The sequence below is a fragment of the Sylvia atricapilla genome, chromosome 14 (genome assembly GCF_009819655.1).
Source record: "Sylvia atricapilla isolate bSylAtr1 chromosome 14, bSylAtr1.pri, whole genome shotgun sequence".
Lineage (NCBI taxonomy): Eukaryota > Metazoa > Chordata > Aves > Passeriformes > Sylviidae > Sylvia > Sylvia atricapilla.
Window position 1 is genome coordinate 11,668,368 of NC_089153.1, and position 25,323 is coordinate 11,693,690.

Below are 25,323 nucleotides of genomic sequence, written 5' to 3' on the forward strand. Positions count from 1 at the left end.
AGATCTGCTATCAGCTTTTAAATAGCATCATATTAAAGCTAATTGTAAATCTACATTTGCTTCTGCTAAATCTCCTGAAAAAGTCTCCTGTCTGCATGTTACGGCTTTTTTTGATACCATAGTGTATGCTTTAAATAATCACTACAATAAATGAAGACTTTCCAAAATGGATAGACAACTCAAGTTACTTTTTATCTTGCTTATTGGCTTGGGTGCTTCAGTTTGACCTTAGAATTGCTCTTATTTTTCAAGTCTTGGAGGAAAAAATATAGCTCCCTGCTTATCCTGAATGCATAAAGCATAGCTGTGTTTTTTAGAGTAGTGAAGCTCCACCTGGCTGTAACCTGTGCACTGTGTTTGGGACTGTTACAGATCCTTGAAGCTGTATTTGGATCCTTTGTGTCTGTGCGGCCAAGGGTGGCAGCTCTTGGAAAGGATGCTGAGCTTGATGTGCTGTCTGACAAGGGCTGGGGAGGGCGCGTTAGGCTGACGAGGTGAATCCAAACACAACCCCTAGGATCTGCCACACACAACACAGAAGTGCTGAGAGCAGCTTTGCTCCTCCTGGAGGTTGGTAGGGGCAGTTCGTAGGTCAGGGTGCATCTAACCCACTAACCCCTTCCAGCAGTGTCCCTGGATGTGATCTGCCCTCGCTGCCTCTGCTCGGTGCTGAACTGACGCAGCTTGAGGCTGTGACCTCTCCAATGCGTTACAAATGTCTGTTTTTAAGATTGCCTCCTGGGCCTTGGGAGGGTTTCTTGCAAGTACTGACTACTTGTACATGTCCATGGTTTTCTCTTGCTCTTTTCTTACTGCTCCCTCAAAAACTCAGCTCCTCCACTGAGGCTGTGAGTATAGACGTGGGGCTTGTGCCTGCTCTGCTCATCCCAAACTGATGGTTAATACCCTTCTTGCCTCATGGTTTGTAAAAGGGGTATTTGGTTGACTGGGTTTTCGTTTCGGTTTTTTTTAGTGTTGCTGGACACAACGACTGTGAGTTCATGTCCATTTCAAACAGGTACTTGTAGAAGCAACTTGAAAAAAAACATGTAAATCTAATCAATAAAGCAACTTAAATCTGTTTGGCTTTCTTTGTCTAATTAGCAAAGCTGCATCAGGCTGAGGGTGAGGTGAGCCGTGCCTGGTGCGGTTTTTTGCCAGTCCGGAGCCAGGTAAGCTGTGCAGGGCAGAGCGGTGCCCGGGACACGGGGCCGAGCCGGGCTCCGATCCAGCTCCCGGGGCGCTCCTGCTGCCCGCCCCTTCCTGTCAATCACCCTCGGCTCCGCCCACCGGCCCCTCTGGTTGGCTGGGCCGTGGTCGCCCCTCCCCTCCCTACCTGTTCCTTTAAACCGCGCCGAGCGCCGCCTCCAGCTCGCCTCCGCGGCTTAATTCGCGCCTCCGCGCCCGCCTATTGGCTGGGAGGGGCGTCGGTCACGGCTCGTGACGCGCCGAGCGCCGTGACGTACCCCCCCACCCAGGAAGCTCCGCCCATTTATTCTCAACTCGGCTCTGGAGGGGAAAAACAATTTCAAGATGGCGGCGGCGCGGACAACAATGGGGGGCCGGGGGTCCGGGCCGGCCCGCGCCTGAGGGCGGCGGCGGGGGGAGCGCGGCAGGCTCCGCCGGGCCCCGCGGGCCGGGCAGGGGTGAGGGAGAGCGGGGCAGCGGAGCGGCGCCGGGCTCGGGGCAGAAGGAGGAAGTGGGGCGGGGGGTAGAGGAGCGGGCGCCGGGCCGGGCGAGGGCAAGACCCGGGGCGATCCCGGAGGGGAGCGCAGGTAAGGCCGGCGGGAGGGGCGGCGGAGGCCCCGCCATGGCGGGCGCCGGAGCGAGCAGCCGGTGAGCGGCGGCGGCCGCCCCTTCGCCGCCCGGCCCATGGTGCTGCCCCCCTGCCCCATGGCGGAGTTCGTGGTGCCGCGGCACAGCGCGGTGATGGAGCGGCTCCGCCGGCGCATCGAGCTCTGCCGGCGGCACCACAGCGCCTGCGAGTCCCGCTACCAGGCCGTGTCCCCGGAGCGCCTGGAGTTGGAGCGCCAGCAAACCTTCGCCCTGCACCAGCGCTGCCTGCAGGCCAAGGCCAAGCGGGCCGGCAAACACCGGCAGCCGCCCCCGGCGCCGCCGCCGCCCGCGCCCCCTCCGCCCGCCGCCGCCGCGGGGAGCGCCGAGAGGAGCGGAGCCAACGGGCTGGACGGCGAGACGGCGAGCGGAGAGCAGCAGCACGGCCGCAGCAGCGCCCTGATCGCGGTAAGCGCCGCCCGGGGCCGGGTGCTGGGGCCGGGAAGGGACCGCGGCTGGCGCCGGGACCTCTCGTCTGGAGCTGGCCGGGGGAAGGAAAACAGGCTCTCGCGGTTGGTGCGGTGGCCTGCGGTACTGGGGCTGGGCTTGGGGCTGCTTTGCGGAGTGCCCTGTCTGCTGTGATACAACTTCGCAGCCGATAAAGGGCTGTTTTGTTGTCGCTCGTCACCTCTGCACGCTGGAAGAGTACATAAAAACTGCGGCGTGGTGGGGTAGGGATAGTGGCAGATTTCTGTGATGCTTAAATCATTCAGAGAATTTTGTGAATCATATTTCTGGCTAATTCACCTAAAATGCCCCCGTAGAAACTGTCAGGGGACACTAATACCGCGGTGCCTTTGGATTTTTGTTTGCTTGTGTCTTTAATTTGGGGTGTCAGGCTTTTGTGGAGTTATTTGATAAGAATACGCTTATTACTGGGGGGGAGTTGTAAGACAATGTGTCTGTTAATTCTGGTACATATTGGAAGGAATTTCAGTGGAAAGGCAGCTGCTTGTTTGCCACTCACTTTAGTGGGTGTGAACACTATGAGAATCCCACTCCACCCATTTAAAACTGGCTTAGCTCAAAATCTTAATGTTTCTCTGGCTTCTCTAGCATTTCTGGTTGTCGGGACATATTCACATAGCCCTGTTTGTATATCAAGATAGCTATTGCTTAACTTATTCTGGGCCTTTTAAATATACTGCTCTGTGCTAATGTGTCAGTAATGTAGGTTAGTAGGATAACCTCTTAAAGGCTGCCTGTCCTAATACCTGTCTGCCTTAAAACCAGGTATTTTTAAATGGTGGCCTGTATGAAAATGATTCAGTACCGCTCTGAGTGTCTTTAAAAGGGGACTGGATTAAACTAAGATATTTCCAGGTTAATATATAGAATAAATCATATTTTTTAGGATGCTCTGTGTATTTGATTGAAGCAGAAAGGAAGGAGGATATACTTCTCTCTGTCTTGGACCTCATTTACTGTTTTTAAAATAGAATCACGATAGAGCTTATTGCATACTTGAGTGTCCAGGACATAATGTGAAATACTGAAACATGGGGTTTATCAATGTCATCTTTACCCAGCACTAGGCAGCCTGGGTGCAGTTTGTAGTATTTACAAGATGAACTGGAAGTGTTACTTAACTGAATTGTGTCTGTTCTTGCTAATACACCTATGAGACTCGATGCCTTGAGAAGACTGAGGTCCTTGTGACACAGTTAGAGCACTTCAGAGGGCTGCTACAGAAGGGTGCTTGAGGAAGAGAGGAAACCTTGTGCATTCCTGATACTAATTCTACAAAACTTTATAGTTTAGCTGTTGTTTAGTAGACTGACCTTGAATGTAAAGTTGTGTCAAAACAAAAATGACTAAAACTTGTGTTTTTATTATCTAAAAACTTGGTGGGGGTTCTGTGTATTTCCTGCTGGCCTCTCTGGTGTTTTGCATATGGGGCTCTACCCCTTAATAATGTGTATTTTCATTACACTCAGGGCTCTTTAGCATGTCAAATCCCGTTGCTTAAACTGCCACCACACGACTTCATATTGATCTTCTAAAAGAAAGATGTCTCTTATTCACTGGTGTTGTTTCTCTTAAATCACTTTGGATGTGGATTTGATCTAATTAGCATCCATTATAATGAGGGCTCTCAACAGCAGCCGGTTCTGAAGTGCACTGCACATCTGGGGAAGCCCTTGTACAGGAAGCTGCTGCCAGTGGCCAATTTACACAACAGAAGAGGGTTTTAGTGTATGAATGACTCTTCCTCAGGCTGGCCTGTTTCCTTCCTAGGATCCGTGACTGTGAGCTTAATTGCAGCTGCTGATTCATCACCTCCTTACTGGGGTATAAAGTTGGTTTGCTTAGTAATTCAAGTCTTGGAAAAAAACACAACAACAACACCTCTGCTGCTAATTTAATTCCTCTGGCCCAGAAGGTCCCTAGGTTGGTATTTTACCTCTACCCATCGTGTTGCCATTATCAAGACCAAGCATGTGCTTTGAATGGGAAGGACTTGGGCTTGATTTCCAGAATTCAATAAAGTTTGGATGAACACCAGAATTGTCTTTTAAAGCATCCTGGCCACATTCCTTTCCAAAGAATGCTGCTAGCTCAGTGCAACATGCGTTATATCAGCAGTTGCTGCAGTAGCAATCCAGATTTTTCTGTGAAGCTGCATATGAATCTGCTCTTGGAGATTAGTACTTTATGTTGACCATTAATGAAGCATTTATTTTTATCCCTGAAGGAGAAAGCAGTTAATATAAAGCTGAAAGCTTTTGGGAGGTCCTGTAGTAGGAGGACATGAAGCTACATTGCCCCAGGTGTGGGCACTGCCAGGTGCTGGGCTGCAGAACATCCTCTGTAAATGCACCGTGGTCACAGGGAACAGGGTGGCACCGCCACTTCCTCCTTAGTGTCTTGTGTGATTTGTCACGTGGACAAAATCAGATATTTTCTCTTCCATTAGTAGTTTCTCTGATTTAGGTCCTGAAGTTGAATGGCTCTTGCTTACAGGCAGAAGTAAGGGGTAGTTTCTTCCTTGTTTTTTTAATAAGCAGCTGTAAAATTTAAGCTATAGAAACTGAGAGAATACAGTATTGATACAGAAATACCTTGGATTATTTATGCATCATGTAGGCCTGTCCTTCATTTGAGGAAAATGTTGAAAAACCTTCTAGCTTCCTTCTCCTAAAAAACTTCCAGACCCTTATTTGATGGGAAATCCAAATGTTGGCATCTACTTCCCATTTCTGTTGTTTAACGTGACATTATTAATGCCGTGTTCAAAGTAGAAGATGCTTGATGTTTGGATAATGTGTTTGCTGCTTTAATCTTACATTTTTGAGAAACTGGGAAGTTGGGAAGAGATGGGGCTTGTCTCCTAGAACATTTTTTTCTCTGCCAGGTTCTGATACATGAAAGTTCATTGAATAATGCGGTTTAAATTCTCTGCAAGAGAAAAGTTGACTTTCTGACATTTCTGTGATAAGCTATAAGGCAGTGTATGGCTGAGCTGAATAGAAGATGTTTCACTGACGTGTGAATGAGGAGAATGGCAAGATCTGGATTTTCATCTCCACTCCTTGTTTTATGATGTGGTGTCTTGGAAGGAGAGCTGCTCCCTGTTTCTTACTGGGTTTTTTCCCCACCTGAGAGCAGTTGTTGTGCAGAGAGCTTGCTTTGTCTAGCACTGCCACAAAACCACAAACAGTATTTCTGGAATGAGCACAGAAGGTCTAGTCAGTGGCCTGTCTTGAGAATGCTTTGTGTTAAAGCTGAAGAGCAGCATTTATTTGGGAATGATAGATGTTTTACATGAATATTAGTTAAATACTAAAGTAAGCAAAGGCTCCAAGTAGAGAGTTTCAAATGAAATTTAAGTCCAAGGAGAGCAATGCAGTGTTTCTTGGTTGAAAGATCTAAAGTAATAAATTAAAGGGAATAGATTGCCGATCGTGTACTGACAAGAGTTAATGGTGTTCCTCTAACGAAGCTCAAGCTGGTACTCTGACAGTTCAGAAGACCTCATTTTTGTGTAAGCTGTGGTGTAAGGATGTTAAATTGTGAAATTATGTTTTTACCACAAAAATAGCAAATTATTTACATCTTATTTATATATAGCTATGGTGGAGTGTAGTCTTGCCACCATTGTTTGTTTTTGCTGACAAGTCTGATAGTTTGTTGCCCAACAACTCAGACAGGTTTTTCTTTGTCTCCTTTTAATTCTCTGTGAGGTATTGTTTTATGTTTGAAACATTTCCCTTACCAGATTAGTTAGATATGCAGTGATGCTTCCTAAGTTGTAAGGATCTGGGAGTGACTGAGCTGCTGCTGTTTAAGTTCAAGTGAGGTGGAGGATCCGGCATTGCAGCTGAAGGCACAGGAGTTTTTTTGATTCAGCAGAACAATTCCTGTAGCAGAAGCTGCCCCTTGTGACTAATGCAGGCTTGGGATATTTATAGACATGCCTATCCACAGCCCTTCTTCACTCCAGCAGGCAGTCACCCAAATACAAAAGTCTGCTGGAATTAAAGTAAAAATTAAAATGAGTCCTACGGTTTGGTTCTGACAGCACAGTGGAATGCAGAAACACATTGGGAATGCAACTTTGGAAGCTGAGGGTAGATGCACAGTAAAGAGGGAATTCTTACTATGGTGTGTAGTCAAAATGTTATGTTTTCTATCCAGAATTCATGCACTACAATGTCTGATATTTGTATTGTTATTCCAGCTTAAGGAGTTGTCATCTTTGATACTTCTGTCCTTGGAGAGGCAGGAGAGGAGAATCAGTGTCTATAGAGCACCTACTGTGAACACTGGGAGCTTATCTGTGCTGTAATACTGCCACTTCCATGGCAGAAAAATGGATGTATTCTGATTTGGTTTCCCCTTCTAGGTGAGAATGCTAGGAGCCATATTGGAGCTAGTTTTTTATTATGCTTATAGTCTAATATAACATTTCTTCTTTGAAAGTGTCCAGCATTATGTTTCTCTTGCTGGTATATCAGGACAAGTAATCCTTGTAGACTTAATTCTGATACTGAAATCGTAAACTTAATTTGAAATAAAATACGAAAAATTAAAGCTCTACTGAATCCTGTAAGAATATTTAAATCTCTGTAACAGATGCATTAAAGAACTAAATAAGAACATTATACAAAGCCTGAGAGGCACAGTGTGTTTACCAGATTTTTAAGAAGCTTCTCTTCTGCCATGTTCACAAGGTGGTTTGGTTTTTTCTAAATGAAACCTGCATACCCTTTGTATTTTTATGTATATGTATTTACCGTCTTCAGTAACAGGACTCAAAGTATAGCAAAGTACTGGATTTTTGCAAAAGAACTTTAGCTGACTGTTCTCAGTTTAGGTGTTCTCAATGGTAAAGGGTTTCTTGCTTTCAAGCAAACAATGTGAACTAAACTTTAATGCCTGTTAAATTCTAACGCATTGAAATGTCATTGGTTTTAGATAATTATCTGAATCTGGTTTCAAGCATTAAGTCCACGCCAAAATAGTGAACACCAACCAACCAACCAAAAAAACCTGAACAAAACCCCCAACAAAACCATTCAGAACAACTTTGTACCACTTTTTTGGCCAGCGTTTCATGCCCCTTCCCACCAAGGCAGTAAGAATGCACTGCCCTGGCCTCTGAAGGTTTGAACTGTGCCAGTGGTAACAGACAAGCAATGGATTAGGTTTTCAAGCTTTCTGGTTTCTGTAGTAGTTTTTGGACAGCTTTTACAAAGTCAGTCTGCCCTTGCAGTGAGACCACAGTAGGGCTGAGCATCATTGTGGTAAAACTGGTGGGTTTAAGACACAGATTGAATATCTCAAAATGCTTTGTGTGCTCTCTCTTTTCTGCTGGAAGCTTTATCATTGGCCTGGGCACGCATCCATCACTGGCACTGCAGGCCTGTCAGTGTGGAAGTTCCATGACCAAAGGTGTGTTGGACACCTCTTGTTGTCATGGATGGCACCTGGGTTTTGTCAGCGTGTGTTCTGTGCATGAGGAATGCAGAGTTTGGCACGTGTGTTCCTGCCAAGGAAGTGTTTATGACCACGTTGAGGACTGTGTGTTCTGCTCATGTGAATAAAATGCAGCTCAGGTGATGTGGTGTGGAGAAGGTGCAGCCTGTGGCCCCTAAGTGGCTCTTTGACAAACTGTCTGTCCTGTCCTGGGCCAAAGGATTGAGGCCAGCTCACATCCCCTGCCTTGCACTGTTCCTGTATTGGTAAAAATACTTCAGATAAATGCTTTTGGGGAATTATTTTTAGGCATAGCTAGATAGCAGTGATCTCAGAAGTTCATCTTTGGTTGGAAAATTGAATAGGCTGAGAAAATGAGAAGACATTTCTGTATCTGATGTTGTGACAGTGGAAATGATTGGCTCAGTGTTACAAATAAAATTGATTGATTCTGCTAAGGAAACCATGGATAGTGTACTGGAGGAACACTGTGCTTTGCAGGGTGGTAATGAGCAAGAAAATTAAAGCTGAATGGATTTTCTTAGTGAGTAGCAAGCTTTGCTTTACTTCATATGTGAAGTACCTACCTCCACAACTACCATGTATTGGTTGGTTTTTTTCCTGAGTTTTGGCAGAAGGGAACAGGTTTTTCTTGCCTTGAGACTCTGTTGGAGCAGCTTGATATGTAGATAGCTTGCAGTCTGACTTGTATCTCACATGCAGCCTGTTATTTTCCCCCTCAGATCAGATTATTTGGACACAGACAAACTGAGGAGGAGCTTAATCTCCCCTTTTTTGCCAAAGGAATACAGTTTTAGGTGAAAGGAGGATTTTGTCTCGAGCAGCTTACAGTCAAAATGTCTCCAAGGATCAGATATCTGAGTGTTATGGCTGTTAAAACCCATAGAGATATGGCAGTTCCTGTGCTGGATATTAGGGGTCTGTAGCTTTTCCTAGACTGCAGTGAGTGTAGCTTACAAAACAAAGTTATTATTTTGATGCAAGTTTTCAGGGGATGGGTTTTTTCCCCTAACTATTTAGAATTGAGGAGGACCCATTCCCAAACTTTGAGTAATTTGACTCATCATATAACCTTGTGCAAGTTACTCATCCACCTTGAGCTTCAGTTGCCCTGGTGGGAGTATGAAGTAAACAGTGGAAAACACTGAAAGCCAAATGTTCTGATGGAGTTGAGCTTTTTTGCTCTCTGTTGTTTTGCCATTTTACAGAAAAGTAAATTTCCGTTTTTCTTTCAAGCTGGTATTTGAAAAATTCACTAGAGAGCTGCTACTCCAAGCTGAAGACCTGATGTTCAAATTAAGAGATTTCAAGTTCCAGCCTCCTCTCCAAATGTACAGTTTACCTCATCCTACTCAGTCTTCTGCTGATCTTGCTACTCTGCTGCTATTTCCATGTGCCATCTAGAAGATCACAGTCTCCAGGGAAGCTGGAGTCTGTCTCACAGATAAAAATAAGGCTTTGCTATTACCTATGCAAGCATTAAACAAATAGTGGGGTTTTTTGCTGCTACCTGTGCAAGAATTAAACAGATGGTCTGGGGTTTCTTTCCCCCCAAAGATCAGCTCACTGTAGACAGTTAAAAAAAAAAAATAGAAACAATTAACTGTGAACCAGTCCTTCTGTCTGTAAATCAAAGAATGCTGTTGCTCAGGCAAGTGAATAAAATTCTTCTGATAATTTATGCTGGCTGTACATACAGCCTCTTGCTTGAACGCTGAGATCTTGAGGTTTCCCGTTTTTCCTTGGATGAGAGTTTTCCCCAGGGGTTAGTGGACTGCCTTGTGAAGACTGCAGGTAATAGGAAAAAACCCATACTTGTCTTGAGGTTGGTTTAATGAGCTGCTTTCCTGCCATCTGAGAGGGCTGTTGTTAGCCCACACCTCAGATGGGTGGCTCTAGGTGGGGATTCCTGTCGAGTGTCCTGCTGAGATGTAGCAGGGTGTCTCACCCAGGCCGGGAGCCGATGGCAGTTCCCAATTCAAGCTCCCTACACTGTTGGAGCAGCGTCTCTGCCCTACAGGTTTGTCTGCGTTGGTGGAGCGTTCCAGCACCAGCAAAGCTCAGATTTTTTTACAGAATGCACCCGAGGGAAGGAAAAGTTTATAGTCACCTTTGATGTGTGCAAGAATTCTGTTTTCAGATGCTTTTGAGGTCAATAGAAAGAACTTCTATTTGCAAGAATGCTGGCAGGAAGGAGAAGTCGAACAAAGGCGCTCAGGCTCTGGCTGTGAAGCTGCTGCTGTAGCTGCTGGTCGCTTCTAGGTGGCACCACGAGAAAGAGAATCTGTGCCTTCACCATCTGTGAGAGGTCAACTGTGGAGCTGCTTGGGGCTCTGGTGATCACAGCAGCTGGCAAATACTTCAGGAGAAAGGAGGAAAGGAGTCAGCTTACTCTGCTGTGTTAGAACTGGCTGAACTCTGAATTGCATTTTCCACAAGTGTGAAGCAATGGTCGCTAAGTGACAAATTTGTTTTGCTTCAGTGCCAAAGTGTGATTGTGTACAAAATTTATACACAAAGTTCTTCTCTAAAAGTTATTATCACAGAAGAATTACTTGTTTTTTCTAAATATTTAAATGTGAGACTGCTTTATAAATATTTAAATGTGAGACTTCTATAAAACAGTCTCATGGAACAATTATACTGTGTGTGTACATAGGTCAAATAAAACACAGGTTTTTGTTCTCATCTAAAATTTGTTTGTTAACATTCTTCAATGTTTTTCTCATTTTGAATAGGAATAATCATAACATATTCCAGTTCACGGCCATTTTTCAACTTTTTGTTGTTGTCAGACTGTATGGTAGCTTTTGGTTTTGCCTGCCTGAGGGGGCCTCTGTTTGAAGTAGTACATGTTTTTTGAAAAATTTCCCAAAGAGATTATAGTGAGGAAGTCATCTCATGTGCTGACTTGTAAAACAAAATGCTACCAAAACAAAAATGCAGTCTTTGATTTTTCTTTTTTCTGAAATGTTTTATTCAGAGCAAGACAATGTTCTGGTAAGAAATAAAAAATCCAGATCTATGTAACACAGAACTACATAACTCAAATACTAATTTTCTTTTTCAGCAGCTCCATGAGACTGTGAAAAGAAAGCTTGATAGTGCTGCTTCCCCTCAGAATGGAGACCAGCAGAATGGCTATGGTGATGTGTTTTCTGTGTCCAAGAAACTGCGTCGTGAGGATGGTCTGGGAGTGAGTGGTTCTTCCAATGGAATGCCCCCTGTGTCTCCCCTCCATCATCTTGACAAGAAATCTGGTACTGGTGATACCTTACAACTTAATGGGAAACATCCAATGGGGCTCGATGGCATCAGCAAGAAGTGTCTTCCAGATTCCAGCCTGCAAATGAATGGAGGTGGTGATGCTGATGATTCATTTCCTCTCAGTTTGAACAAAGAGCTGAAGCAGGAGCCTGTAGATGAGCTTCCCTGTATGAATCCTGTAGCAGGGGGTTCTATATCTCAGAATAACCTGATGCCTGATCTTAATCTAAATGAGCAAGAATGGAAGGAACTTATTGAAGAGCTCAATAGATCCGTGCCCGATGAAGACATGAAGGATCTCTTTAATGATGACTTTGAAGACAAAAAAGATGCAGATTCTTCAAATTCAGCTGCACAGACACCATTGCCACAAGATATTAACATAAAGACTGAGTTTTCCCCAGCACCCTTTGAACAAGAGCAGCTGGGGTCTCCCCAGGTTAGATCCACTTCTTCAGGTTCAGCATTTATTGGTGCTGCTTCTGTACCTGTAAGTGCCGCTTCTACAACGGTTGGTAGTTCTCAGGCTATGTTCCAGCCTTCCAGTCAGGCAATGACTGAAAATCCTAATCAGCCCATGATGCAGGCATCAAACCACTCTCAGAACGTCCAAAGGCCTGTGTTGTTACCTGGGAAGTGTGCAGGAAGTGCCAAAGAAATGTCTTCTGCTCATCAACTTCAGCAGATTGCTGCCAAGCAGAAGAGAGATCAGATGTTGCAGAACCAGCAACAAGCTTCACAAGTCCACCAAACAAATCAAATGTCAACATGGCAACAGTCTGGGACTTCCCATAGTCCACTGGCTGTCCCATATACCATGGAAAATCCTACTAGCCCATCAGTTTATCAGCCAGACTTCAACAATCAGAAACTCATGATGCCTAATTTGGGAAATAAAAGCTCACCAAGAGCTGGAGGCAATTATCATGTGAACATTTTGGGTCATCAGCAAAACAGCTTGAACCAGAACCCTGTGAACAGTCAAGGCTCTATGCTGGACTATGGGAACACCAAACCTCTTTCCCATTACAAAGCAGAGTGTGAGCAGGGGGTGGCAGTGTCTGGGCAGAACAAGACTTCCATGCTGGCATACATCCAGCAGCGCCAGCAGCCACCTCTGTCCCACGTAGGTGACGACCAAAATGGGATGATCCTGTTGAAACCCAAGTCTGGAAACATTGCCTACCGACTGCCACATGGTCAGGTGAGTGTCCTGAATTACCTTTGCTCAGTAGCAGAGACTTAAGGTTGTTGGGTAGGTAAGGCTGGAGTGCAGATTCCTTGGTGTAGTTTCAAATGTTTTCATTGATTTTAAAGAGAAAAATCCTATGTGCAAGAATCTCAGACAACAATCACGAGGTATTTTTTCCACTGGGGACAGTTTTTAATTCTGGGTTCTAGGTCAAGTAACATGTGATTTCTAGCTTAATATACTTTGTGGGCAAGAAATTGTGTCGTGCCTCACAGAAGCGTCTACTTACAAAGATAAATAGATGCTTTGTAAACTTTTGACTAAAATAACTCATATAAAACTGTAGTGTTACACAGTGTTCTCAAAGAAGCTTTAATTTCTTTACCTTGTTTTTAGTCCCTACTTGTGTCAGAGTTGGCTTACTATTAAAAGACCTACTTTTAGGGGGCTGCATTCCTGATTTCTTGGGTGTTCCATGGAGCCTTTCACTTCTATGGATTTTAATTGGTTAAGTCTCTGGGCATTGGGGAAGTATGGCATAGGAGAGAAATACATCATTAAGAACAAATAATGGTAATGATTGTTTGCTTGAAGCATATGCTTCAGGTTTTCCTGTAACAGAAAATTCCAGATGGTGCTCCTTTGCCTTGTATAGAACTGTTACTACAGGTGTGTTGCAGGTGAAAATTTCTATAGACTCATTAGGATTCTGTAACATGTACCTGCAATGCACATAAAAGAGGACTTGTTGAAAAAAAAGGTATTTGTTGCAAGGATTTAAGTTTCTCCAGCAAAAGCTGTTTGAGATCCATCTCTAGTCATATGTTCCCTCAACAAAATAGAAAACCTGTGGAAAAGCTCTGATTAATCTGTGATAAAGACACACCAGTGTTAAAGTAGAAATTTGAGATCAATATGTGCTTCATTAAAAAAATGAATCTCTTTGAAAGCTGGCAGAAGTAACAGTCTAACAGCATTTTGATGGAAGAAGGAGGGTAGAGACAATTTCACATCTCCCCTTCACTGAAAAACACAAGGGTGACCTTGCATCTGCACTGCCACACTTGCACTGAACTAACAGAAGTACTGATGAAAGCTTTGGAAGAATTTCTCCAAAGCTTGCACACGGAACAATTTAGCACAGCATTCCTTATATTTGGCTCATGATTCCTTATGAAACTGCAAAGTGAGAACCAACAGCCAAACCCATTAGCTGAATGCTTAACTTCAACATAATGTTTTGTTCATGTAATTAGAGATGAGACTGAACTGTGCTTTAAAATGATGAAAACTGTCAAATTTCAAAGGGATTTGCTGATACTAAGAGGGCAGTATCAGATCTTGAATGATAATTGTTCCATGTTATTTTTGTTTATCCAAGTTCCAGTCTCAAAAAAAAAAAAAAAAGAAGCCAAAAATGCAAATTAAGAAAAACTAATAATATCAGAGTTATACCTAGTAGTATTTTTGTCTGTGGTGTATGGTGATGGTGGGATTGCTGGAAAAATACTTTAAGACCCATTTTGACCAGTGGAAGCCTTCTCCCCTTCACCTGCAAATAGTAAATTCTCTGATATTAAAAAAAAAAAAGCAACTTTAGCATGGGAGACATAAACACTTACAGAATGAAATGTTGACAGAAGAGGCAGGATTTAAATAAATGTTTTGTACAACAAAAATATAAAATGTAGTGTTTGAAAAACTGCTAGCAGAGTAAACTGAAGCTGGGGCATTTGAAGTGCAGTTTGTAACTGCCTGAAAAAAACCCACACAGAGCTATACTCACCTGTTTGAGCTGGAAATTGGGAAGTACTTTGAGACTGAAGTTAAACCCCTATTCCTAAATGTAGTGGAGCTCCTGACCCGAATTCCAAAGTGACAGTTCTGGGTCTGGCTTTGTACAGATGGGTGTTTGGTTGTCTTTAATTAGCTGAACTTCCATAAGAAGCTTCACAGGTGAAGAAGTTACTGTATTTCTGTAACTTTTGTCACTTTTCCTATGTTCTGCAGGATCAAAACCCTGCTCCTACTGTTCCTCGTGTTCCTGTTTCTGTCCCGGGCCCTGGGGTGGGTGCCCAGGCTCCAAATGTCTCCATGGCAGGTAACCACAGCAACTCAGCTTATCAGCAGCAAGCAGCAGTGATGAAGCAACACCAAATGCTGATGGACCAACAGAAGCAGAGAGAGCAGCAACAAAAGCACCTGCTCATGGAGCAACAGAAGCAGCAGTTCCTAATGGAACAGAGGCAGCAGCATTTGCTGGCAGAACAGGTGAGAGGGGCCAGCTATCTGTTTGTTAAGTTTGTTTTGCTTTGCTTTAGTGCATGAAATAGCATTTGATGGTTTAGAATCAGAGAATAGTTTGGCTGCGAAGTACCTTAAAAATCACCTCAGTTCCAACTCCTCTGCCGTGGGTAGGGACATCTTCCACTAGACCAGGTTGCTCCAAGCTCCATCCAACCTGGCCTTTAAACATATCCAGGGATGGGGTAGCCACAGCTTCTCTGGGAAACCTGTTCCAATGCCTCACCACATTCACAGCAAATAATTTCTTCCTAATATTTAATTTGAACCTAACCTCCTTCAGATGGATGTCTTGGATTCCCCTTTCCTCTATCACATCATTCCATTTTGAAACACCTTCCCTCTCCAGCCTTCTTGTAAGCCCCCTTTAGGTACTGAAAAGTGCTCTAAGGTCTCCCTGACTCAGCTGCCCATCAGAAGCTTTAAAAAGAATGAAATTATACAGTCTGCTCTGAACTGAAAATGTATGAAAGCCCATCTTGTGGGGATGATTGCAGTAGAATATGCAGGATTGTGGAGCTATGGCTGTGCCAACTCCTAGCCAATGGCTCTTTATCACCTGGAGACATCCTGATAAAATTGAGGTCTCAGTAGAGGTGACAGAAAAACCCCCTCAGTTCTGGACCCAGTGTAGACAAAACATAGTAATGTGGTTGGCAGTGTATGAGTGTTGGTAAAGATATGTTTTTGATATTTGGGTTAAAACGATTTGGACTAAGGGAATACTGTGGGGGAATTGTGTTATTAAAGACTGAAAGAAAATGCCCAAATCATCAATAAAATCACATCATCTCTATGAGTTATGTGATCTTATGTAAGCTTAGAATACCTTTTATTAAATCAATCAGTCTTTGGTGACTTGTATGTTAATATGAGTCAAATGTCAAAGATGAGTAGTCATTACTCTCCAAAATGTTAACAAACGGGTATTGTTTGAGAGCAGGTGGGGAGAAGGTAAATATGGGATGTGACTTCCTGCTTGTTCTTTTGCATGTCTAGTGGATGGTGATTATTACAGCTTTGTTAGAGTTCTTAGAGCTGTGGCCCAGTAGGTTTCCTTAGGACAATAATGGACCTAACACATGTCAGATCTCTGTGAACAGTGAGGAGGTGATAAGTAGCATATCTCAAACACAGCATTGAAATATTTTTTCCTATCTATTTGCTTCTGCTTTGCAGCACATGTTGCTGCAGTAAATATCAGTATTATGAAAATGCTTCATTCATGTCCTAGTTATGGTAACTACAACTAACTTCTGTAATTTCCATTTTTCTATAGTGATGCTGGGACTCTGGTCCCAGATAAGGAGTGGCTTTGCCTTGGAGGTGAACAGCTTTAGATACTGCATTTGCCACATTTATTGGCCTTGTGCTGCCTAGCCAAGCTAGGTCATGGTAGCATTCTAATTTGATATTTATTTATTTGGATACACATGATACTGGATGCAGTTTTACAGAAAGATTCCTGAATCTGCTGATGTCTACTTTGCAGGAGACTTGCAGTTTCAGGTAGCTCCAGTGCCATTCCCTGCCACTATAAATTTGTCTTTTCACTTGGCATTCTGCATATTTTTTTTTTCCCCCCAAGCCGGGTTCTGCAGTTCTTAGTTTCTCTCAGAGCTGTGACATCTCTTGTTGGCTTCCGTGGTCAGCCTCTTTCAGGTCTGACTGGTCCTGCAAGCAGCAGGTCCTCTGTCAAGCAGCCTGCCCTCATCATTCCTGTGCATGTCTCAACAGCTTCGCAGCTGGAGACATTTGGGAAGGGTGGTAGTGATTTGTATCTGCTGTTTGTTACATTGCACCAGTCTCTCCCTAAAGGCCTCTGGCTTGTGTCTTGACCCCAATACTCATGGAAGGGAATTTCTGTCCCCTGCTGTGCTCTATGTAACTTTTTGGTTAAGTAGGTAGTTGTGCATTGTATCACTACTTGGTTATGTCAGAATTTCAGTCTGGCTGAAGCTATCTGAGAAAGGAGAGACAGAAATGCTGTGCCTGATACGTTTCATAGTGTAAAAGCAGCCTGTTAATAGTGTCAAAATCTGAGTCTATTGTCACTGCATCTACATTCCCCTCAAGACTTTGTTTCATTTTCCCCCAAAGTTTCCTAATAGAAATTTTTCTTGATTTATTTTTCAAATGGTTTGATCGTAAAATAGATATGGGTTGAATCTGCTTTTATTTTAAAGAGGCACAATTGTTTTGTGAGTAGGGTTTGCTTCAGCATTGCTATGAAAATGGTTTGAAATAATGGTTGAGAAACTTGTATGACTTCTGTTATGGACTTAGTTCTGCAGTTTTCTATAATCTTCTAGGAAAACCTGTGGTAAATGAGAATATGGATTTGTGTGTATCTTTTCATGTTTGTGGACAAGGACTAGAAAATATTTACATGTTCAGTTTTTGATATTTCTGACTTGGACTTTTATTGATTTCTATAGAGGGGTCTAAAATACATTGAATTGGAAATAAAGACCTAAAAAGTAAATGTTTTGGGGGTTTTTTATACACTCACTTTTGCACTTTTTGTACCTGTACCTCTTTTTGTCTTAAGACTTTTGCTAAAAGTGCCTGTTGATTATGTTACTCATTAGGAGACTAATATCTCAGATTTCCAATCTTTGAAAGGCTTCAGATGTGCAGTGCAGTAACTCTGGTAGTGCATGCTGTTGTCTCTGAGATCCTGGCCTTGTCACTCATCAGATTAAACTGACTGTATTTGAGCCTTGGGAACAAAGTCTGAAGTGACTGTAGGGCTGCCTAAAGAAGCCCCTTTAGTTACCAGCTGTGCATAGGGGTATGCAGATGGCTTCTTTTAATCCAAGATAGCCCTTGGAAAAAGCTTGATCTGTTTTCAAATGATCTGGTGTTGGGCCTTTCTTAGGAGAAGCAGCGGCAGCAGCAGGAGCAGCAGCTGCAGCGGCACCTGACACGGCCTCCTCCCCAGTACCAGGATCAGCCACAGAATCCATACCAGCAGCAGGTTGGACAGTTCACAGGTGAGGAATCATGGCAATTGAAATAATAGCAGAAGAAATACCGGGAGTGAAAAACAAGGTGTCTTCAAATTTCCTGGATTAGATAGCTTTTAATTAATTTATTACACATCACTCTGCCTTAAGAGCTCTTGACCTATACTCTGTTTCAGCTGCAAATTAACAGCTTCCCTGGTCACAGGTATCTGGGACAACCTAAGCTTCTGATTCTTAATGTTGTTTGGGAAATGAATAAAATTTTTAAGTACCTTCATTGTTCTACAGGCTTCTTTTATACTTCTGTTTCATTGTGCAGTTGGAAATTCTCTATGTCTTTGATATATTAATCTTCAGATGGTTTTTTTTCTGAAGCCTGACATCGCTACTCCCTGTATCTATCACAGGCCCTCATTAAAGAAAAATAAGTGGTGTATTATTTCTCTCATCTCTAGGATGAGTTTAAGTCTCTAACATTTTTATCCCTGCTACCTTTAAAAGGGAATGCAGTTTGAGTTCTCTTCATTACATGTTAACTGTCCTGTGTGGGGCTTTTTGTATGAGAAGCAGCTTAGTATGTCTATAGGGTATTAATTCTGATAAATAAAAGATGTTATAACTGTTCAGCTGGAATAGCTTCAAAAATGTGGAATAGCTAGGAAGCAATAAAAGCTCATCCTTTTACCTTAAGAGCTGTTACTTGACAGGGCATCAAGAAGCCACATGTCTTTTTTTTTATAAGCCTAGAGTACAAGAAAATTTCCCTTTGTTTTCTTTTCTTACTCTCCATGTTCCTGCAGAAATAAATACTGAAGGAGGAAGATGCAAATGGAAATATAATACCCTCACCCTGTTAGTGTTTGTGCCTGTGCAGTGTCAAGTGCAGCTACAACTGGGTTTTGTTACTTAACTGAAAAACTCAATGCCAATACAAAAGGAGTGTGTGCTAACACAGGGATTAGTAGCATCCTTCAAACACTGCACTGAAATGTTTTTTTTTTTTTATCTTGCCACTTTTCTACAGAAAGATAGGCAAACAACTGTTAGAAATAGTGTAGGTTTTGCTATAATGAACATCAGTACTATTAAAAATAATTTTTATTGCAATGATGATTGCACCTATTTTTTGCACCTTAAATCCTGATATGTGTGCTATCTCTTTGCTGTAAATATTGTCACAGGAAGACTCTTCCCCCACCCATCAATTCCCTTGACATTGACGTTTTTATGATGTGCTTTGTTGATAATTAATTCAACATAATTTGAATTCTATTTGAATTTATTTTTGATAATTCTGGTTTTATTCAAATACAGTATTAGTAGTAGTGGAGAGCAAATATTCCTCAGCTATCATAAAATAGGAAAAAATTCTGCAGCTTACTTTTGGATTTGAAAGTAAAGACATTATTAGTGTAGGTAGGTTTCCCCTGGTTGACTGTAAGGAGTGTGGGGGGTGTTACATGCACTACACTTTACACAGCTTTTCTGCTTTTATTTCCTTCAAATAGGGGTCTGTTTCTTTTACAAGAAGAAATTTTAAATTCCAGATTTGCAATAACAAAGGACTGTATTTGGTTTGCTGAGAAGACATTTTTCCAAATCACCTTGCTTGGTTATCAGCACTGCATATTAACACAGTGAATACTTCACTGTGGAAATCCAAAAGATAATTGACCAAAAATTTCTGAATTAGATATTTCTATATTAGATAAATGGAAGATATTCCTGGAATTGGGAAAATGCAGAACTGGCGACCCTACAGTTGTATAAGAGATGCACTGTTGTTTATGCATGACTGACTGTGTGTGTGTGCAGTAAGAGGTATTTTTTAACAGCTTAGTAAATTGTTCATGCACTTCAAAGTATCTGTTTACCTTTGTTCACAAAGAAATATCAGAGTCCTGCCTTTAAAGTCATAATTTTTTTTAAATTATGTTGCTGAACTCTTAGAAGTGGTATTCAGATTTTTTTAGGACATTGGCATATCTGTGTTTGAGATCAAGGTGGAGGTGCTGACTGCAGCAACAGTTGACACTCTTTAATTAAACTCCTGCTCTCTGTGTGTTGCTTGCAGAGGTCAGTTTATACGAATGTAGCTGCACCTCTCTTCTGGGTTGTTGTGCCTACAAGCCTGGCTTGGCTCTGGTTCAATCTGAGGAATTTAATGTGCAAAATATTTCTTTGTATTTCAGGGTCATCTTCAGCCATGCCCGGGGTCAGTAATTTAGGACAGTCCAGCTCCGGCAGTCCCCGCATGTTTCCTCAGAGCCAGAACATGATTCAGATGGGACCTGGACACACTCCTGTGGCTCCCCTGCAGTCGGGCTCCAGCCAGCAGGAGCGGGGGGTGTCTCAGTACCCTGGCATGCAGAACATGCAGCGTGGGGGGCTGTACAACCTGGCACCTGGCATGACCCAGATGGTTCCGCCGCACACGACTCCCAGTGCCAATGGACAGACCCCGATGCAGAGACAGGGCAGCTTGGGCCAGGGCGCTGCCGTTCCTGCTGCCTACGGGCAGAACACCTTACCAAACTCAAGTATTTCTCAGCAGCACAATAAAGGTGCACTGAATCCAACCTTATCTAAGCCACAGATGGCAAGAGTCCCAGCTGCTATGGGGGCTCAAAATCCATCTTGGCAACACCAAGGTATCCCTAATATTAACAACCAGACACAAGCAAACAGTGGCTTAGGACCATTTACTGCCAACTCCTCTTTCCACATGCAGCAAACACATCTAAAGATGTCCAACCAGCAGTTTGCCCAGGGAATGCCTCAGGTAAGCCTAAGCACCAGCAGGCCCATGACCTCGATGAACGCTGCTGTCTCTGGGCAGATGCTGTCGTCCTCTTTGGGAGCACAGCCGCGGACAAACCCACCCGCACAGCAACAGGTACCCTCACAGCAAGTCTTGCCTGGCATGAACCAGACTGTTCCAGACCTGAATGCTTTCAACCAGAACCCAAATCAGCAAATTCCCAACAGAGGAAACCTGCACTGTAGCCAAGGGTACTCTGTGAGGACGACCAGTCAGGAGCTGCCTTTTGCCTACAGCAGCCAGTCAGGCAATAATGGACTTCAGAACTTAACTGGTGACACAGATCTGATAGACTCTCTGCTGAAAAACAGGACTTCAGAGGAGTGGATGAACGATTTGGATGAGTTGTTAGGAACTCATTAAAATGGGGCTGGGGGCGGGGGTTCTACTTTTTTTTTTTATTATTTCATGAGATATTAACAACTCTTGGACCAAAAAACCTGTGGCATTGAGGAGACTTGCAGGCATTAGAGGTAAATGGTTGGGAAAAAGACTGGAGCTGCTTCTCAGTGAGTGTTGACACGTGGTCACGGTGCACCAAGCAGGTCTGCAGGAGGAGTGCGCTTTGTCTGCGGTCCCTGAGGAGTTGCACATTTGAACAGGTCAAAAAAATGCTGTGTCCTAGCCAGCCTTCCAGAAATTTCTTGCAGTGTTCTAAGACTAAATATTTTAATTATTTAAAAACAAAACAAAAATTCCACAGAAATAGTGCAGAAAGAACGCAGATAGTTGCACAAATTGTGTTTAGGGCTTAGTCTGCAGCTATTACTTGCAATAATTATTTGTTCATAGCTTGACATGCTGTTATAGTATTGTCCATCAAACTCTTGACTTTTGTTTGAGAAGAGGCTGTATGCACCTGAGTATGCTTGCAAAATGTTTGGAATTGTTTCTTTTCCCCATTGCTGAAGCATGTGCCTGTACTCTCAGTAAGCAAGTGATATTTCACAGTAATTATTTCTAGATGCTGGTAATAGATGAAAAGAAAGTATTAAAACCTGGCCAGTTAGTCTAGATAGTCATCTTCATAGGTTGTAGTCTTTTAAGCTGCAGTTTGCACTCTGTTGTAGAGAGGCACAGTTCTTGGCTTGTACCTTGCTGTGTTTAAAGGGGGAATTTCTTATGGGAGAACTTCTAAACTATAGTAGGTTTAACATGAATTGTAAAGCCATTTACTTTGCACCTGTTTCTTCATAACTTATTTCCAAAGGTAGTTGTATTTAAATGAAGGCTTTGCTTCATGACAGCTCATCTAGTTTTCTTTGTTGTAAAAAGTGAAACTAACCTTTGAGATCAGTTCATCCCCCAAAGTTAGCAATGAGCACAAGACTTTGTCACTTCAGGATAAAAATGAGGAAAGAAGAATTTGGCTGGGAGGTGGAAAGTCCTTATTAGCAATAATAGCACAGGCAGCCTGGGAGAATGCTTGTATCAGGGTTGCTCCAATGTGGAAGTCTCCCCCTTAAATACTTTGGTTTTTTTTAATACTGGCTTACAAGTTTGATGATCTTTCTATGGACTGGTGGATTTACTGTTTTAATATCCCTTGAAGCAGATGCTGTTCTTCAGCTCAGCCCAAGGAGACCTCTTATCCATATGTTGGTGTTGGTCCCAGAAAGGACAAAAACCACAATGGGAACAGTCAATGTTCCAAAGTCCTTACTCTCTACCAAAAAAATCCCTTATCCACCAACAAACCACCTTGCCTTAACATTTATTTTAAAATGAAAATAAAGTTGAAAGCTTTTGTTTTAAATGCACAAATACCTCTTCCCTTTCTAAATCCACTTTCTTGGAAAACTCCTCTAAACTTTCTAACCAAACCCAGCGTTGTGATTTAAAAGCAATTTCCTTCAACATAGACTGGCTTCTCCAAGAGTTTTCTGCATTGCAGAATTGTGAGAGAGGGTTTTTTTCCAGAGGGGGTGAAGGGAAGTGAAAGATATCATTGGTTTCAAAGAAGGAAAATATTTTACTGTATCTGCAGCTCCTTTATGAGACAATTTGCACTTTTGAAAACTGCTTTTTTAACACTAATACTTTAACCCTTTCCAAATATGCATGGAACATGGTTTGTCCAGCACACTTAGCTAGTGTGGGTGAATTCTGCTCTGTTGATCAGATTTGCTGTTTTATCATGTTGAACTGTTGATGAAAGATGTGCATTGATCAGTGGATCCCACCTTTGAACAGTGGATAAAACTTCACTGAAGCAGGCTTAATCCCTCATAAAGCTTTTGAAAAGATAACATAAAGATTGTCTTTGGATGGGAAGACGAAGGTGTTGGTGACTTTGGTTGTTGACACTTCTGATATTTTCTAGAATAAGTAGTTGAGATGCAAATAACCGATGCTAGCTTTTCTCATACTGGCAATCTAAGAAAAGAGCTAGTGAGCTTGGTTTACTATTAAGTTAAACCAAAAACTGGTCCAAGGTAAGTGTCATTAGATGAGTATAGATATAAACTAGCAACGGCAGGGGAAGGAGTGTTTGCTGTATTTTTAATTTCAAAGGTTAACTTTGCACCAGTGTGCCTTCCCTTCCTGTCAGGGGTGCTTGGGACCTCAATTTCAAGTGACATCCTTCCATGTCACTGTTTTTTTTCTCCCCCTTACAAACACTTGACAGAAATAACAGGGTAGTAGGATTCAGCTTCTCTTTCTCCCTGTTTAGGTTGTGGTGAAATCTGCTCTGTTTTCCAGTAGATTTTGCACACAAGCTTTGTTCTGAATAAGTCAAAATACAATCCATCCAGTTGTGATTTCTTAATTGGAGGAAAAGAACATCTGCTGTTTGCATTATTACTACCAAAAAGGCAGTCCAGTGAAATGTCCAGGAAAATGCAGGTGTGCTCTTTCCTCCAGTGTTTCTGGAAGCTAAGGTGGATATTGCTCTGCTTGACCAGAGGGTTTGTTCAGGAAGGTATCTGGATTTGATGACAGGGCCTTTTCATGGTACTGTTGGAGTAAAATTAAGTGTGACTCTAGACAAACTGGCTTATAATGCCCATTGGTCTCCGTGTGTGAGCAGGATCCAGAGAGGCCCTGGCTTGGCTTTGGTCCCTGTGCACAGAACGCAGTCGGAGCGTTGGGAATGCAGTGCCACTGGAACAATGTTGGAACAGTTCAATGGAAATGAAAATAGGGTTTTGATGTATTGTGGATGCACGGGCAGGGCTGGGCTCTGCCCTGGTGCCCTGTAACGTGTCACTGTCTGTGTCTGCACTCGGGCTTTCCATTTGCTGCAACTTCAGAGCAATAAAACCAATCTCCCCTGAACTGAACCCAGCCGGCCGCCCATGGCTTTATTTATAAACTGCGGTTTTGGTTGGGCAGGCAAGGTGAGAGTGTCACTGTGCAACATCCACTGCCTTCCAAAAACCACGATCCAATTGAAAAGGGTGCTCAAAATTTTGTTATACACATTTCCTTTGTGTAAATAAATGTTTACAATTTTATATTAAAGATTTGAATAAGAGTTAGATCTTCTGACTGTATATTTTTTACTTTTTATAGATTTTAAAACTATAATTCTTTATATATGTGTTTGGGGGGGTATTATGGTAAGTTTTATGCTTGTAAATGGAGAACAGTTGAATTTGATGCTAACCTTTATGAATTTTTGTCATTGAAATGTATAAAGAGTCCATTAATCCCCTTATTCTTTTACTACAATTACTGGTGCACACCAAAAAGAAATCCTTCACTTCTGTTTTATCATTATGAAATAAATATTTTGCTAGTGTATTAAATATACATGGTGTGACTTTATACATTTGCGTGAGCTGAGCAGAGTTCAGCAGTGTCATTCCTAGTGAGATGGTTCCTTCCCTTCATTCCAACACACAATTTTTGCTCAGCTTATTACTAAGGCTTGAATTCTGCTTCTGTGTCTTACCAATTCTTAGGTTTCAGAAAGTCCTTTTAAACAGGCCAGAACTGGATAAAGGGGCCTTAGAAAATGTAACTTTGAAAATCAGGCTTTATGCTACTCCTACTGCTTCCGGGCTTTTGGGTTTTTTTCTGGAATGCATTGTAAGCCTTAAGCTGGGAAATTCAACTGCAGAGGTGGCTGTTAGTAGTGAAAAAGATTTTAATAACTACCAAGACCTCACATGTACAAAATTGTAGAGTTCCAAAATGTCCCAATTCCCTCAGAATAACAGCCTTTAGAAGTTCAAAATTATTTCCTCAAGACTTGTCTCATGCGAGCACATGGCACACACATGAATCCAGCTGAGACCTGGGACACGTGCTGCAGGCAGGAGCTGATGTTTCTGAGTGCTGGCAGCAATGAGTGTGGAGGTCTTGGCTTAATGCTGGTGAAGTCCTACAGCCACTGCCCAGCTTCAGACATGATGGGTCATTCTCCAAGCTTTGCAGTTGGTGCCATTGTGCGGTTGAGTTTGCAGCCCCAGCTCAGCCTCGAGGTTTCCTCAAAGCATCCTGACTTACCAGAGTACATTTTTAATGTAGTCCTACTCTACAAGTCTTGTCTTTTCTTTGGGAGAGGAGGAGACCTGTAACTTCAGGAGTTTATAAAGAATAGAATGTAACAATCAGTAGCAGTACCAGAATCAGCTGTGTGAAGTTACATTAATTTTTGCTTTATTACCTCATTAAAATGCTGCATTTTAGTTATTGTTGAATGAAACAAAAATTTCCCAAACCGTCACCCACTGAAATGACATCCATGGTTTTCCAAAGATTTGTAGAAGACAGCTTCTCATGAACCTTTGCTCAGAAACTAATTTGATTTTTTTTTTCTTTATGCCAGTGTTTTTCCTGAGAGTAATTGAATTCTGTAATGGAAGTGTTTTCTCAAGCCTGAATTGTTTGTTGAAATATGTTGTAAGGAGACCCTGGTGGCATTTCCCCTCTTTTATATTGGACACTACAGATGAAATTTTTGGTCACCAATAGGTTCAGTTAAGGTTAATTTTTGGGTTTTAGTTCTATTTAGTCTGAGTCTGCTGTACCTTGGAGAGTATGAAGTC

At 42.6% G+C, this 25,323-nt stretch overlaps 1 protein-coding gene across 2 annotated transcripts; it reads left to right on the forward strand.

Moving 5' to 3' along the window:
* The first annotated feature begins 1,488 nt into the window (after positions 1-1,488).
* On the forward strand, positions 1,489-24,082 carry MAML1 (mastermind like transcriptional coactivator 1). 2 transcript variants are annotated; one of them, XM_066329132.1, is made up of 5 exons: positions 1,489-2,241; positions 10,844-12,244; positions 14,243-14,503; positions 17,418-17,532; positions 19,698-24,082. In XM_066329132.1, exons 1-5 carry the CDS (start codon positions 1,873-1,875, stop codon positions 20,687-20,689), a joined length of 3,138 nt encoding a protein of 1,045 aa, XP_066185229.1. In that variant the 5' UTR covers positions 1,489-1,872; the 3' UTR covers positions 20,690-24,082. The 2 variants fall into 2 exon arrangements, with proteins under 2 accessions (XP_066185229.1, XP_066185230.1); XM_066329133.1 differs by having other exon boundaries at positions 10,847-12,244.
* Positions 24,083-25,323: the final 1,241 nt, after the last annotated feature.